Source organism: Petaurus breviceps, unplaced genomic scaffold (genome assembly GCF_028583685.1).
Source record: "Petaurus breviceps papuanus isolate PSGF00001 unplaced genomic scaffold, PetGlider_PUasm1.0 188, whole genome shotgun sequence".
Lineage (NCBI taxonomy): Eukaryota > Metazoa > Chordata > Mammalia > Diprotodontia > Petauridae > Petaurus > Petaurus breviceps.
The window spans coordinates 38745194-38760925 of NW_027185804.1; the positions used below are offsets into that span (position 1 = coordinate 38745194).

General features: G+C 37.0%; 1 protein-coding gene and 1 pseudogene across 1 annotated transcript; both read left to right on the top strand.

Moving 5' to 3' along the window:
* The first annotated feature begins 5132 nt into the window (after nt 1-5132).
* On the top strand, nt 5133-6032 carry LOC138163459 (vomeronasal type-1 receptor 3-like). The gene has a single exon (XM_069090919.1). It carries the CDS (start codon nt 5133-5135, stop codon nt 6030-6032), a length of 900 nt encoding a protein of 299 aa, XP_068947020.1.
* A 4872-nt stretch (nt 6033-10904) lies between these two features.
* On the top strand, nt 10905-12497 carry LOC138163460 (elongation factor 1-alpha 1 pseudogene; annotated as a pseudogene).
* The last annotated feature ends 3235 nt before the right edge of the window (nt 12498-15732 follow it).

Sequence of the window (15732 nt, forward strand, 5' to 3'; positions counted from 1 at the left end):
TTAAGAATTCTCATCCCAGTTCTATGGCAATGAGAGGATTATTAATCCTAAAATAAATGAAACTCCTAAGTGAAGGGGAAAGGGCTCATTTAATTAGGTAATGAGGGTCCTGAGAGCTTGGGTCACCAATATATCTAAGGATATGGATTTCCACCAAGAGAATTTACAAAAATGTTTTATATTTTCAAAAAGAATATTGGGTGGGGAGGGGTTAGACTAGAGTTCCATGTAAGGAACAAGGACTAGCCGTGAACCCCAACTGCCCTTGATAGTCGGAGTAAGAAGACTCACTTCATTCTGGTTGTTTTACCTTTCAGGATTTAACTCACCATAAATCAATCTTAAAGAAAGAAATGATTTACCAGATTCTTCAGTAGACATGCCTAGCTCGAGCTAAAGATCCCCAGTGTGGGCTCTGTCCAACCTTAGGGAGAGGAAATACATAAAAAGCAGGATGCAATGGCATTGCTAGGATTGTTTAGAAGGAGGGGCTTCCTTACTTCAGTATGTTTTTTAGATAGAGAAGTGAATATTATATTTGGTAATAAAATATTTCTGCCAGTATCTATTTTAATATTTTCTTACTTGTTAAGTATAGTATCTTTCTAATTAATTTATTAAGTGGCCATATGTCCTGTTCTTATTAAATATCATTAATTTGAAATTAAATATCTTTCTTTTCTGAAGTGATTACTATTTTCTTTCATCATTTAACAGTTGTGATAATATTCATAGCAACGATGACAATAGTAACGCTAAAAATTGACAAACTAGATAAACCTCTCTTCTCAAAAGTTTTGTTCAGCTCTCCCCTCCTTTCCTTGACTCTTTGTCTCCCCCTCTCCCATTGCGCTGTATAAAGCAATTAATAGAATAATGGATCTGAAGTCAGGATATTTGAATGTAAATCTACTCTCGTACACTAAATGATTCTGTGGGCCTTGAAAAATCAGAGAAACACAGCTCTCTCAGTTTTCCCAATGGTAAAATGTCAATAAAAACATAAATACACACATACACATATATGTATGTATAAACACACATAAATACATGTATGAGCATATACATGTCTATACATATACACACATATAAATATATGTAATAATTCTGAGTGACAGCTCATCATTAGTGACAGCTACATTTGCGACAATAACCTCTCCATTGAAAGCTTCTCCATGGGGAATGACTTTATATTAGAAGCATTAGAATCCATGAAGTCAAAGGACATATGAACTTGGCAAAAACCTACACTGAAATTAGTTGTCTTCTCCTTGTCACCATAAGTGGCCTGAGGAAATGCCATGAACACTTAGATTAACAACTACAGAATCTACAAAGAATGGTTACTTATGATATCTAGCCAAAGTAAGGCAGGTCTGCCACCATCCCTTGCCAGTGTTAGCCTTCATGATTCCTTATCCTTCCATAATAGCTAAATTCAAATAAACAGTAGAATGATAGGGGAATGGATGTCTTAAACTATTTTCAGATGGTCTTTAAGATACCCAAAGGGCTCTATATTATTAGTTGATCTGTCAATATATTTTTAGCAAATTGCATATGGAATTGGAAGTAAATCCAAGAATAAATAAAAACATTAAAAAAATAGAATGGATTGCTATTCCAATGCTTTTCTGTAAGAAATATTGCCTACAATATTTTCTATAAGTAGGCATTCAACCTGTAAGTGCAGGTCAGTGATAAAGATCAATATCTCACAATTCAGGAAAAACTAACCTTAGTCAGTTGCTTGAAAATTCTTAGAACTTTTATCAACTTAGAAAACTGAAATAAATTTCTCTTTGGTTCCGAACACTGGTCAATGTCTGATTTTAAGTTCAAAACAGAAAAAAAGATTCTACATAAGACCTATTCATGATTGAATATTTTCTAAGATTCTCCAAAATCTCTCCTTGTCTATAACCCAATTAAACATGGAATATGTAAAATTTTATTTCTTCATGCAAATTTTCATTTTTCAAATAAAAAGTAAATTGACTTCTTATGTTAGTGACCTTTACTCATTTTTCCTATGTAAATTCTCTGAAATTTTTTCTAAGGCAAAATATTTCAATTTTCTCTTTTTTCTTTTTTAGTTTACATCATTCATTTCCCCAAGATTTTGAGTTACAAAATTTCTCTCCATTTCCCCCTAACACCACCCCAAAATAGCGATCCCACTGAATATCCCATCCCCCAATCTGCTCTTTCCCATATCTTCCCCCATCCCCCCTCTCATTTTTCCAGTAGTGCATGGTTAATCTCTATCCCAGCTACATGTAAAATAAAATATTAAAACTAATAATAATCATTATTATATTTTTAAACATTTGATTTTAAAACTTTGAATTCCAGATTCTTTCCCTTCCTCCCTCATCACACACCCTTACTAGGAAGATAAGTAATTCAATATAGGTTGTACATGTATAGCTATGCAAAACATTTCCATAGTGGATATATTATGAAAGACTGATTATATTTCACTCAATCCTGTCTGATCCCCTACTTATTCTATTCTCTGCTTTGATTCTGTCAAAAGTAGATGCTTCTAACTACCCTCTACCCCAATCTGCCTTCTTTTCTATCATGCCTCCTCTGACCCCCTTCTCTCCTCTAATTTCTCCTTTTAAGTATCATCCGTTCATATTAAATTGGTCCGGGCCCTCTGTCTATGTATACCTGCACACACCTATACACACACTCACATATGTATTCATATGCCCATATACTCTCCTATATAGACATATATGCATGTTCACACACATATATGTATGTATATATACATACATTTCTATTCCCTTCAACTATTCTCATACTGAGAAAAGTTCATAAGTTACAATGATCATTTTTCCATGTATGAATGTAAATAGTTCAACTTTGATAAGTTCCTCATGATTTCTTTTCCCTGTTTATCTTCTCATGCTTCTCTTGCTTCTTGTATTAGAATTTCAAATTTTCTTTTCAACTCTGTTTTTTTCATCAAGAATGTTTGAAAGTCCTCTATTTCATTGATGACCATATTTTCCCCTGAAAAAGAACACTCAGTTTTGAGGGGTAGGCCATTTTTGGTTTTAATCCCAGCTCCTTTGACCCCCAGAATGTCATCTTCCAAGCCATTCAGTCCCTCAGTGTAAAAGGTGTCAGATCCTGTGTTATCCATATTGTGTTTCCACAGTATTCAAATTGTTTCTTCCTGGCTGCTTGTAATATTTTCTCCTTAATCCGGGAACTCTGTAACCTGGTTATAATATTCCTAGGAATTTTCTTTTGGGGATCTTTTTCAGGAGGTGATCAGTGGATTATTACAACCTCTATTTTGCCCTCTGGTTCTAAAACATTTGGGTAAATTTCCTTTAGAATTTCTTGAAGGATGATTTCTAGGTACTTTTTTTTATCATGGCTTTCATGTAGTCCAATAATTTTTAAATTATCTCTCCTGGATTTATTTTCCAGGTCAGTGGTTTTCCCAATGAGATATTTCACATTGCCTTCTATTTTTTCATTTGTTTGGATCTGTTTAATAATATCTTGATTTCCCATAAAGTTACTAGCTTCCATTTACTCCAATCTAATTCTGAATGAATGATTCTCTTCAGGGAACTTTTGAGATTTGTTTTCCATATGACAAATTCGGCTTTTTAAAGCATTCTTCTTCTCATTGCCTTGTTGAGCCTGTTTTTGTCATTTGAATTAGTCCATTTTTAAGGTATTATTTTCTTCAGTCAGGTTGTTGACTCTCATTTCATAATTTTCTTGCATCATTCTCATTTCTCTTCCCAATTTTTCCTCCACTTCTCTTACTTGGTTTTCAAAATCCTTTTTAAGCTCCCATATGGTCTGTAACTAGCTCATATTTTTCTTGGAAGTAATTGATGCAGTAGTTCTGACTTTGCTGTCTTCTTCCTGTTCCATGCTTTGATCCTTTTTGTCCCCCAAAGAGGAGTCTAATGTCGGATTGTTGTGCTTGCTTTACTTCCTTTGCTTCCTCATATTGCCACTCTTTTACTTGACTTTTGATCTTTTTGCCATAGTAGAACTTTCCTACCAGAAAGGGGAGCTTTGTCCCAATTGCTGGGGTTTTCTCAGCTGCTAGAGCGATTAGTTGGGTGCTCTCTCTGAAGCCTCCACATGCTCTGGCAAACTGGTCATGCACCCCAGGACCTCCACCCTAGACAGTGATCCAGATTCAAATTAAAGCAAGAGCAATTACCCCCCAGACTGGTTGCTTGGTACCTCTACAATCTGCAGGCTCGGAGCTCTGAAGCAGCCACCAGGCAGCATTTGCATGGCGGCGGTGCCTCAGACACTTCTCCCTCCAGGGGACAAAGGCCATACCTCACTCCCTGACTCTAGGTCCACAAAGTCCACACTGCACTGACTTCTCATTTTGTTCTTAGCATCTATGGGTTGATAATTTTGGAAACCACCACAGCTGCTGGTGATCTGAAGTCCATCCTTTTGATAGTTGGTTGTGGCTTCCCTGAGGCTAAAACCTCCAGCTCACAGAGGGCTGGACTCATCTCCCAGTGTGCTATGCTGTCCCCTTCCTGCCAGCCTGCCAGGCTGTCTACGGTGTGAAGTTAGCTTCTCTGTGTCATTATGTGGGTTCTGTAGCTCCAAAGTTTGTTTTGAGTCATTTTTTACATGAATTGCAGGAGGTGGGAGCAGGAGCTGTGGGGAAGTCCTGTTTCTACTCCACTATCTTGACTCTGCCCCATATTTAAGTTTTTCTTGAACCAGAATTCTTACATTTTTTCAATAAGTCTTTCATGATCTTTGTCATCTGCCTCTAGATAACCTTTAAAATATAAATATCCTTAAAATTTGTCAAAAATTCACAAAGACACCAGAGACATAATGATAAAATTGTCTCTACCTATAAGTGTAAACATTTTACAATGCTAAAAGATAGGAATGCTTGCATTCTTAACATAAAAAAATAAGGTATGGAAAAGCATTTCCTAAAATTGTATATTTATGTATAACACACAAATATTACTGAAGTTTATCACAGTGGTGAGCAGAGGTTGGAATCTCATTTCACATTGTTATTTCTTATGACAGACTCCTTTCCTTTTATTCCCAGGTAACTTCGGATCTGATTATCATTTTTCTGTAAAAGACAAAAAGGAATGCTTCCTTATGATGGTCTCCTATGTATTTTCTTCATGCTTCAGATTATAATTGGAACATTTGGGAATGGCTTATTCCTTTATTTGTATATCTTTAATATACTCACTGGTCAAAGAATAAGACCCATTGAACTGATTTTCATTAATTTGGCCTTTTCCAACTTTGCAGTGATTCTTTTGAGGGGAGTTCCATGGATAATCCATTCTTGCATTCAGAAATTTTTCTTGGGTGATACTGAATGTAAAATCATAATTTATTTTCAAAGAGTGGCCCGGAGCATTTCCACTTGCACTACCTGCCTTCTGAGTGTCTTCCAGGCCATTACCGTCAGTTCTGGCAGTCCAATTTGTGTAATGCTCAAAGCTAGAGGACAAAAGTACATTGTTCCATTCTGTGTTTTCATATGGGTACTCAATTTGCTGGTAGATGGGGTTGTGCCTCTGTATGTGACTGGCCCTAAGGAAGCCACAAAGAGTAATCTGAGTAGAAACCTTGGACTTTGTTCTGTGGACAAATATGCCTTGAATTCCTCAAAACTTATAATCTGGAAGTCACTTTATGATGTATTGTTTGTGGGGCTCATGGCCATTGCAAGTGGCTACATGGTGGTTGTTTTGTACAAACATCACTGGCAAGTCCAACACATCCATAAGACCAGTGTTAACCCCAGTTCTTCTCCAGAGACCAGAGCCACCAAAGTCATCCTGTTTCTCATGAGCTTCTTTGTGTGCTTCCATTCATTCAGTTCCCTCTTTATTATTTTGATGGATAATTCTAAAGACATAAGTCTATGGATGATACATGTCTCTGTTGTTTTTTCCTTGTGTTACCCAACAATCAGTCCATTTGTTTTAATCAATAGTGATTCCCAGATTCCCAATTGTTATAATCCTTTCTAAGGGATGAAAAAGTCTTACACATTGAATTGTGACAACAAACATGTTAAAACAGAGAACCATGGAGCTTTGAAGATAAAAACAAAACAAAGCAAAAAAAAATAACATCTTAAATATCAGTCCAAATATTTTCTTCTGAAAAAGGACATGAGACCAAAGGATCAGGTTTCAATAACCCAGAAAAATAATCATTTTGTTTTCTCAAAATCATGGGCCATTTTGTCCAGAACAATGACAAATTTGGGAGTCATTAGAAAATGCAGGTACAGTCACTAAAGGTGGAAGATTATTCCAAGTTGTGGTCTAATGCTTCATAGAAGTAAGGCACATCAATCATCACCACTTTCAAAACAGTTACATTATAGTTAAAAGACTCAGTAGCCAGAGAGGTTAATGATTTTTCTATGTTTCTGACTTTTACACAGAAAGTGACTATGGGAAGTAAATTTGCAATATTGTGTTTCCTTAATAAAAATTCCACAGACCTGCCTAGCAGCTCTTCTTTTCATCTAGTTCATCACTATTTGTTTTTTGTATATTTCACTTCTTAAAATAAGATTTTATTTTTTAATGTGATATATTCACCATCAAATATATTATGATGAGGAATGGGGATTGTTGGAGGGGTGTGTGTGTGTGAGAGAGAGACAGACAGACAGAGAGACAGAGACAGAGAGAGAGACAGAGAGAGACAGAGACAGAAAGACAGAGAGAGAGAGAGACAGAGAGAGAGAGACAGAGAGAGAGAGAGAGACAGAGAGAGAGAGGGAGACAGAGAGAGACAGAGAGAGAGAGAGACAGAGACAGAGACAGAGACAGAGAGAGACAGAGACAGAGACAGAAAGACAGATACCTGGTCTGTCCACTGCATGAGCCTGCTGCCTAAAATGGGTGAGCATACAAATAATTTTTAAAAGCCTGGAGGTCAAATCTTAAGAAGCCAATAGTTAAATTGCCTTGAACAATGAGAAAGAGAAAAGAGAAAATAAAATAAATTAAAAAAACATTCACCATTTTAAAAACAAATTAAGCACACAAAAATAAACTAACAATGAATATGTCTTGGAATGTCTCAGCTAAACACCAAATCCAAGAGTATAAAGAAAACAAAAGGTCACATAATTTAAAAAAATTCTCAAGTAACAATGAGCCATGGTTAGTAACCACATAATTATTTTCCAACTATTGTAAAGAAAATGAAATCTTACAATCAAGATCTCTCCAAAGCAAAAGGTAAAAGGTTGAAATCACAATTCAACTTTTAAAATTGTATATCATGAGTAGAATGCTTTAAAAAAATCTGGCAAGACATACTTGAACTTGTGCAAAATTAAATGAGCACTATCAGCAGAATACTGTAAACATTAAAAAAAAAATCATATGATGGTCAAATGTGAATGACTTTGCTAGTCACAGTAATACACTAATCCAAAGCATTTTTAAAGGGCATATGATGAAAAATGCTAACCACTTCCAGAGAAAGAATTGAAGAGTCTGAACTTTTACGGAAAGTGGCTTTTTAAAAACTTCCTTTTATGTTGGTTTATTGAACTGTGGTTTCCTTTGTAACATGGTCAATATGGAAAAAAATTGCATGAATGCATATGTATAATCTCTTTCAAATTGCCTGTTTTTTAAAAGAGGGGAAAAGAGGAGGAATTTTAAACTAAAAAATTTCAAGAATAAATGGAAGCTATTTTGCATGTAATTGAAAAAAAATAACAAATAAAATTAAATGAAACAATATTTTTTATTGAATTGAATCGAGATATCAGATTAGGGCTAGGTTCCCACTTAATTCTCTGTTTTTTTTCCATTCAAACAACTTTATAAAAAAATACCTCCAATCAAAATTTGGAAACAACAAAACATTTGGGTAAAAAAAATGTTCTTGCCAAAGAAAACTTAACAACTTGGCACGAATAGTATGTGACACCTGGGTGGAGGCCTTTCTGTAGCCCACACACATGCCATTGGTAGCGGTAGTCCCATCTGATCCAGTAGGTGTGGGAACTCACTGTCCTGAGACACTTAATTAGTTCAGACTACTGGTACAGAAAGAGATTACATGGCACAGTAGGTGCTAAATGGCAACTTGATTGCCCACACACAGGTCTGAGTCAAAATTCCAGTGCAGAGAAGAGCACTGGTGGGCACTGGTGATCAGCCAAAAGGGAGCAAGGTCCCGCTGCTCACAATTGCAAAGCAAAGAAGAGCTGTAATGCTTGCAGCTGGAGAGGATCAGGAAGTTTTTCTAGGTAAAGAATAGAGCACAGAGCAAGAAAACAGTGGTCACACTTCTCCTAGGGATATATAACCTTGGAAAAATTACAAAAACCTTGCTGACCCCACAACAAACACTAAAAGCAGCAACATAAAAACGTCTGAGGCTCTTGATATTGTCTTCTAACACTCAGGTGAGCTGGACCCAAATTTAACATCAAGTTTAAAACCAAGAAAAAGATCAGAAAAATAACTAAACCAAAAAAAAAATCATCATCAAGAGGTACTATGTTGTCCAGGGAGATAAAGACTTAAACTCAGAAGACAACAATGGAAAAACAGCTATTAAAAAACCCCAAAGGAAAATTCTAAATGGAAGCAAACCCAACAATAAGTCCTAGAAATATTAAGCAAAAATTGAGAGTAGTAGGAAAAATACATTTTTTTTTTGGTGGGGAGGGGGGAGAAATGAGAGTGATGCAAGAAGGACTGAAATAATGAATTTGCTATTTAGTTAAAGAGACATGAACATTCTGAATAAAATAACACCTTAAAAATTTCAATTGATGAAGTGGTAAAATAAGCACACTAATATTCTGAAGACAACAACTCTTTAAAAAGTAGTATTGGCCAAATACAAAAAGAGGTCCTAAATATCACTGAAGAATATTATTGCTTAAAAATTAGAATTGAGCAATCATTTAATGAGATGACAAGAAACAATAAAACAAAGTCAAAACAAGGAAAAATAGAAAAAATGTCAATTATCTCATAGGGTAAAAACAACAACTGACCTGGAAAATAGATGCAAGGGAGAAAATTTAAGAATTAGTGGAATATTTTAAAGACATGAAAAAAGCTAAACATCATATTTCAAGAAATTATCAATGAAACAAGCCTGATACCTTTGATACAGAAGATAATATAGAAATTCAAGGATCCACTAACCACCTCTTGAAAAACATCCCCAAATGAAAATTCCAAGGAATAATATAGTAAAATTTCAGAGCTCCCAGATGAGAGAATACTTCAAACAGTTAAAAAGAAATAATCCAAATATTGTGGAATATGGTAGAATCACAAAAGAATGGGGTGTCTAGGTGTCACAGTGAGTGAGAGCGCTGGCCCAGAAGTCCGGAGAACCCGGGATCGGTTCTGGCCTCAGATACTTAACACCCACACAAAAAAACTGGCTGTGTAACATTGAGCAAGTTACTTAACCCCAATTGCTTAAAAAAAAAAACAAAAGAATAACAGAAGACTTAGTGGTTTCTATACTAAAAGAGATACAGGCTTATAATATGACATGCTAGAAGACAGAGTTTGGATAACAACCAAGAATAACCTACATAGTAAAACTGAGTATGATCCTTTAAGAAAAAAATGGATATTTAATGCAGTATAGAAATTTCAAACATTCCTGATGAAAAGATCAGAGTCATATAGCAAAGTAGAACTTAGCAAAATCTAATGTTCCAGGCAAGTCAGGATCATTCTCTACTCATTCAATTTTCCATACCTTGAAATTAGGAATAACTTTCACAAATACTTATATTGAAAGTGTCTTTGGGGGAGGAGTCAAGATGACAGAGTAGAAATAGGACTTCCTCAAAGCTCTGGCTCCACCTCCCCCAATTCATGTAAAAAATGACTCTAGGCAAACTTTGGAGCTACAGAACCCACAAAATGACACAGGGAAGCTAACCTCCCACTGAGGACAGTCTGGCATGTGCACAAGAAGGGGCCAGTGCAGTGCTCTGGGAACCAAGCCCAGCTCCTCGAGCCAGAGGTCTTAGCCCCAGGGCAGCCTGATCAGCCGCTGGTGGGAGGGACTTCAGATCACCAGCAGCTGTGGTGGTCTCCAGAATTATCAATCCATAGATGCTATGGACAAAGTGAGAGGTCAGTGCAGTGTGGACTTTGGGATCCAGTACTTGGTAGTGTGGTCGGCCTCTGCTGCTAGGGTGAGAAGCCACTGAGGAGCTGTGGCCTTGCAGCCACCACCATGGGGCAGCTTCAGCTCCTGGTCTGCAGATTGTAGGGGGACAGAGCTACCAGTCTGAGGGGTTATCACTCTTGCTTTAACCTGTTTCGACCTGGATTTCTGTCTAGGGTGGAGGTCCTGAGGTATGTGACCAGCTTGCCAGAGTGTGTGGAGGCCTCAGAGGGGGCACCCAACTAATACCTTCAGCAGCTGAGAAAACCTCAGCATTAGGGATAAAGCTCCTGTTTCTTGTAGCAGAATTCTTCTGTGGCAAAAAGCCCAAAAGTCAAGTTATTGAGTGACAACATGAGTGGGCAAAGAAAACAGAGCAACCCAACTATACACTCCTATTTTGGGGACAAAAAGGATCAAAGCATGGAACAGGAGGAAGACAATGAAGTCAGAACTCCTGCACCAAAAGTTTCCAAGAACAATATGAGGTGGTTACAGGCCATGGAGGAGCTTAAAAAGGATTTTAATAATCAAATAAGAGAGGTGTAAAAAAATTGGGAAGAGAAATGAGAACAATGCAAGAAAATTATGAAATGAGAGTCAACAACCTGAATGAAGAAAATAGCACCTTAAAAAATAGACTAACTCAAATGAAAAAAGAGGCCCAAAAATCCAATTAGGAGAAGAATGCCTTAAAAAAAAACGAATTTGCATTGTCCCAATGGGTTTGCCACCAGAACACAGGTGTTGTGAAAACTCTCGCTAAACCTCCAGAAAAATGGGCAAGGAAAAGACTCACATTAACATTGTTGTCATTAGACACGTAGATTCAGGCAAATCCACCACCATGGGCCACCTTTTCAACAAATGTGGTGGAATTGATAAGAGAACCATTGAGAAGTTTGAGAAGGAGGCTGCTGAGATGGGAAAAGGCTCCTTCAAATATGCCTGGGTCTTGGATAAACTGAAGGCTGAACGTTAGTGTTATATCACTATTGATATCTCCCTGTGGAAATTTGAGACCAGCAAGTACTATGTGACCATTATTGATGCTCCAGGACACAGAGACTTTATCAAGAACATGATTACAGGCACATCTCAGGCTGACTGTGTTGTCCAGATCGTTGCTGCTGGTGTTGGTGAATTTGAAGCTGATATCTCAAAGAATGGGCAGACCCATGAACATGCCCTTCTGTCATACACACTAGGTATAAAACAACTGATTGTTGGTGTAAACAAAATGTATTCCACCGAGCCCCCCACAACCAGAAGATATATGAGGAAATCGTCAAGGAAGTCAGTACCTATTTTAAGAAGATTGGCTACAACCCTGACACAGTAGCTTTTGTGCCAATTTCCGGTTGGAATGGGGACAACATAATGGAGCCAAGCTCTAATATGCCTTGGTTCAAGGGATGGAAGTTCACTCATAAGGATGGCAATGCTAATGGAACTACACTGCTTGAAGCTTTGGATTGCATTCTGCCACCACCTCGTCCAACTGACAAGCCCCTTTGTCTACCCCTCCAAGATGTCTACAAGATTGGTGGTATTGGTACTGTACCCATTGGCTGAGTAGAAACTGGTGTTCTAAAACCAGGCATGGTGGTCACTTTGCCCCAATGACACAACTGAAGTAACGTCTGCTGAAATGCACCATAAAGTTTTGAGTGAGGCTCTGCCAAGAAATAACATTGGTTTCAACATGAAGAACATGTCTGTCAAAGATATATGCTGTGGTAATGTGGCTGGTGATAGCAAGAATGATCCTCCTATGGAAGCAGCTGATTTCACTGCACAGGTTATTATCCTGAAACATGCAGGCCAAATCAGTGCTGACTATGCACCTGTTTTGGATTGTCACACTGCACACATTGATTGCAAGTTTGCTGAATTGAAGGAAACGAGCGATAGTCATTCTGGTAAGAAGCTGGAAGATGGCCCTAAGTTCCTGAAATCTGGTGATGCTACTCTTGTTGACATGTTTCCAGGCAAGCCCATGTGTGTGGAGAGCTTCTCTGATTTTCCTCCTCTGGGTCATTTTGCTGTCCATGATATTAGACAGACTGTTGCAGTTGGTGTTATCAAGGCAGTTGACAAGAAAGCTCCTGGAGCTGGGAAGGTCACAAAATCTGCCCAGAAGAGCCAGAAGGCTAAATGAATATTCTGTACAACACCTGCCACCCCAGTCTTAATCAGTGGTGGAAGAACTGTCTCAGAACTGTTTGTCTCGATTGGTCATTTAAGTTTAATAGTAAAAGACTGGCTAACGATTATAATGCATTGTAAAAGTTTCAGGGGGAAAGGAATGTTTTGTGGACCATTAGTTTCATGGCAGTTTTAAGTTATTAGTTTTCAAAATCAGTAATTTTTAAATGGAAACAACTTGACCAAAAATCTGTCACAGAATTTTGAGACTATTAAATCAGTTTAATGTGAAAAAAAACAACTAATTTGCCATATGGAAAAAGAATCTCAAAAGTTCACTGAAGAGAATCACTCCTTCAGAATTAGATTGGAGCAAATGGAAGCTAGTGACATTATAAGAAATCAAGATACCATTAAACAGATCTAAACAAATGAAAAAATAGAAGGCAATGTGAAATATCTCATTGGAAAAACCACTGACCTGGAAAATAGTTCCAGGAGAGAAAATTTAAAAACTATTGGTCTACATGAAAGCCATGATCAAAAAAAAGAACTTACAAATCATCCTTCAAGAAATTCTCAAGGAAAATTGCCCTGATGTTTTAGAACCAGAGGGCAAAATAGAGGTTGAAAGAGTCCACTGATCACCTCTTGAAAAATTTCCACAAAAGAAAACTACTAGTAATATTATAACTGGGTTCCAGAGTTCCCAGGTCAAGGAGAAAATTTTACAAGCAGCCAGGAAGAAACAATTTCAATATTGTGGAAACACAATCAGGATAACTCAGGAACTGGCAGCTTCTACATTGAGGGATTGAAGTGCTTTGAATATGATATTCTGGAGGTCAATAGAGCTGTAATTAAAACCAAGAATCGCTTACCCATCAAAACTGAGTATCCTGTTCCAGGGTAAAATATGGTCATTCAGTGGAATAGAGGGCTTTCAAGCATTCTTGATGAAACAACCAGAGTTGAATAGAACATTTGACATTCAGATACAAGAAACAAGAGAAGCTTGAGAAGGTAAACAGGGAAAAGAAATCATAAGGAACTTATCAAATTTGAACTACTTGTATTCCTACGTGGAAAAACAGTTATTGTAACTTATGAAACTTTTCTCAGTATGGGAATAGTTGAAGGGAAAGAAATGTATATGTGTGTATGTATATATATGTGTGTGTGTGTGTGTTTGTATATGTATACATACATATATAGGAGGGTATGTGGACATATGAATACATATGTGAGTGTGTATATATATATATATATATATATCTACAGGTGTACATAGACAGAGGGCATAGGACCAATTGAATAGGAAGGGATGATAAAGGTGAAATTAAGAGGTGAGAGAGGAATATAATGAGAGGAGATAAAGAGAGACAGAATGGGGTAAATTTTCTCATATAGCAGAGGTAAGGGAAAATTGTAACAATGGAGGGGAAGAACAGGAAGGCAAAAGGGAATGAGTCAACCTTATTTTCATTGAATTTGGCTTAGGGATGGTATGACATACACACTAAATAGGGTAACTCACTCTACAGGAGAGTAGAGGGGAAAGGGAAGAGAGGGGAGATAATGGAAAGGAGGGCAGGCTTGGGGGGAAGGGAAATTGGAAGTACCCACTTTTGAAAAGGGAAAGTATCAAAATGGAGAATAGAACAAGGGGGGGGCAGGATATAATGGAGGGAAATGTAGTTAGTCTTCCACAATATATTCACTATGGTGATGTTTTGCGTAGCTACTCATGTACAGCCTATATTGAATTGCTTATCTTCCCAGTGAAGGCAGGTGACAAGAGAGGAAGGCAAAAAAAAATCTGGAATCCAAAGTTTTAAAATCAAATGTTTAAAAATATCTATACATATTATTACTAATATTTTACATGTAACTGGAAAATGAGATATACAGGCACTGGGGCATAGAGATCCACCATGCCATACTGGAAAGTTGAAAGGTGAATGGGGGAAGATATGGGAGAGAGCATATTGGGGGAGGAGATATTCATGGGAACACTGTACAGGCACTGGGGCATAGAGATCCACCATGCCATACTGGAAAGTTGAAAGGTGAATGGGGGAAGATATGGGAGAGAGCAGATTGGGGGAGGAGATATTCATGGGAACACTGTTTTGGGGTGGTGGGTAGGGAAAACTGGGGAGAAAATTTGTAACTCAAAATCTTGTGGTAATGAATGATGTAAACTAAAAAATAAAAAAAGAGAAAAAAAAAGAAAGTGTCTTCAGAGGGGGCTAGGTGGTGCAGTGAACAGATCACCAGCACTGAAGTCAGGAGGATCTCAGTTCAAATCTGGCCTCAGACAATTAACACTTACTAGCTGTGTGGCCTTGAGAAAGTCACTTAACCCCAGTTGCCCTCCCAAAAGCAAAAAATAATGCCTTCGCCATTACATTGCATCTTAAAATTGTGATTTTTTTTGTTTATTTTTTTTGATGTTTTTAAACTTATGTCATATGAAAATTAAGCTATGTTAATAAAAATAAAATCTTATTGTTTAATATCAGGACACTGTTCTGCAATATTTTATAGGAATTCTGCTTGAACAAATGATTTCTGAATCATTCCTCAAAGGCAATAACTATGATCTGCTAATGTGTTATTAAAAGCAGGAAAGTTAAGACTTTTGCAATGATGCTAAAATTTTTGGGAATGCCAATAGACCTTATTATTGTTTCACATAAAGAAAACATGAGCTTTTTGTATTATCTAACAAGACTTATTTGTTTTCTCATCATGGATCTAAAACTCTATTATTATCAAAGAAGACAAGTGTCACTCTTCTAATACAGTTCAGCAATGATTCTATAAATTTCTGGTAGGGAAATTATTGGAGTGTTGGGCTGTTAAATGGCTCGTTCAGATTCATTCAGTCAGTGTGTTTTAGAAGCATGATCTTTCTCTCTCTCTCCTCTCTCTCTCTCTACCCCTCCCTTTCTTCCTCCCTCCCTCCTTCCCTTTTTCCCTCCTGCTTGCCTGCCTTTGTGCCCCATGTTTTGTGTTCCTCCTTCCCTAGTAACAAAGATTTCTCCTCATGACTTTTTATTAAGATCTTGTTCTGGGAGAAGCACTAGGATAGTTAAAAACTTTACAATTTAAAAATTCCCACATTCATTGAGATAAAACTTAGATAAATGAAGAAAAAGTCACCTGATTATTATAATGTCCACTATTGCAAGGAAAGAGCTGTGGACAGTTACAAACTTCATGGTCTGTTAAATCCCAGAATGAAATATAGTTGAATTCTATGATTTTTCTTCTGACCATGGTTTGAGATCAAATCCCTGTAGATCTACATCTATTTCTATCTATCTATCTATCTATCTATCTATCTATCTATCTATCTATCTATCTATCTATCTATCTATCTATCTATCT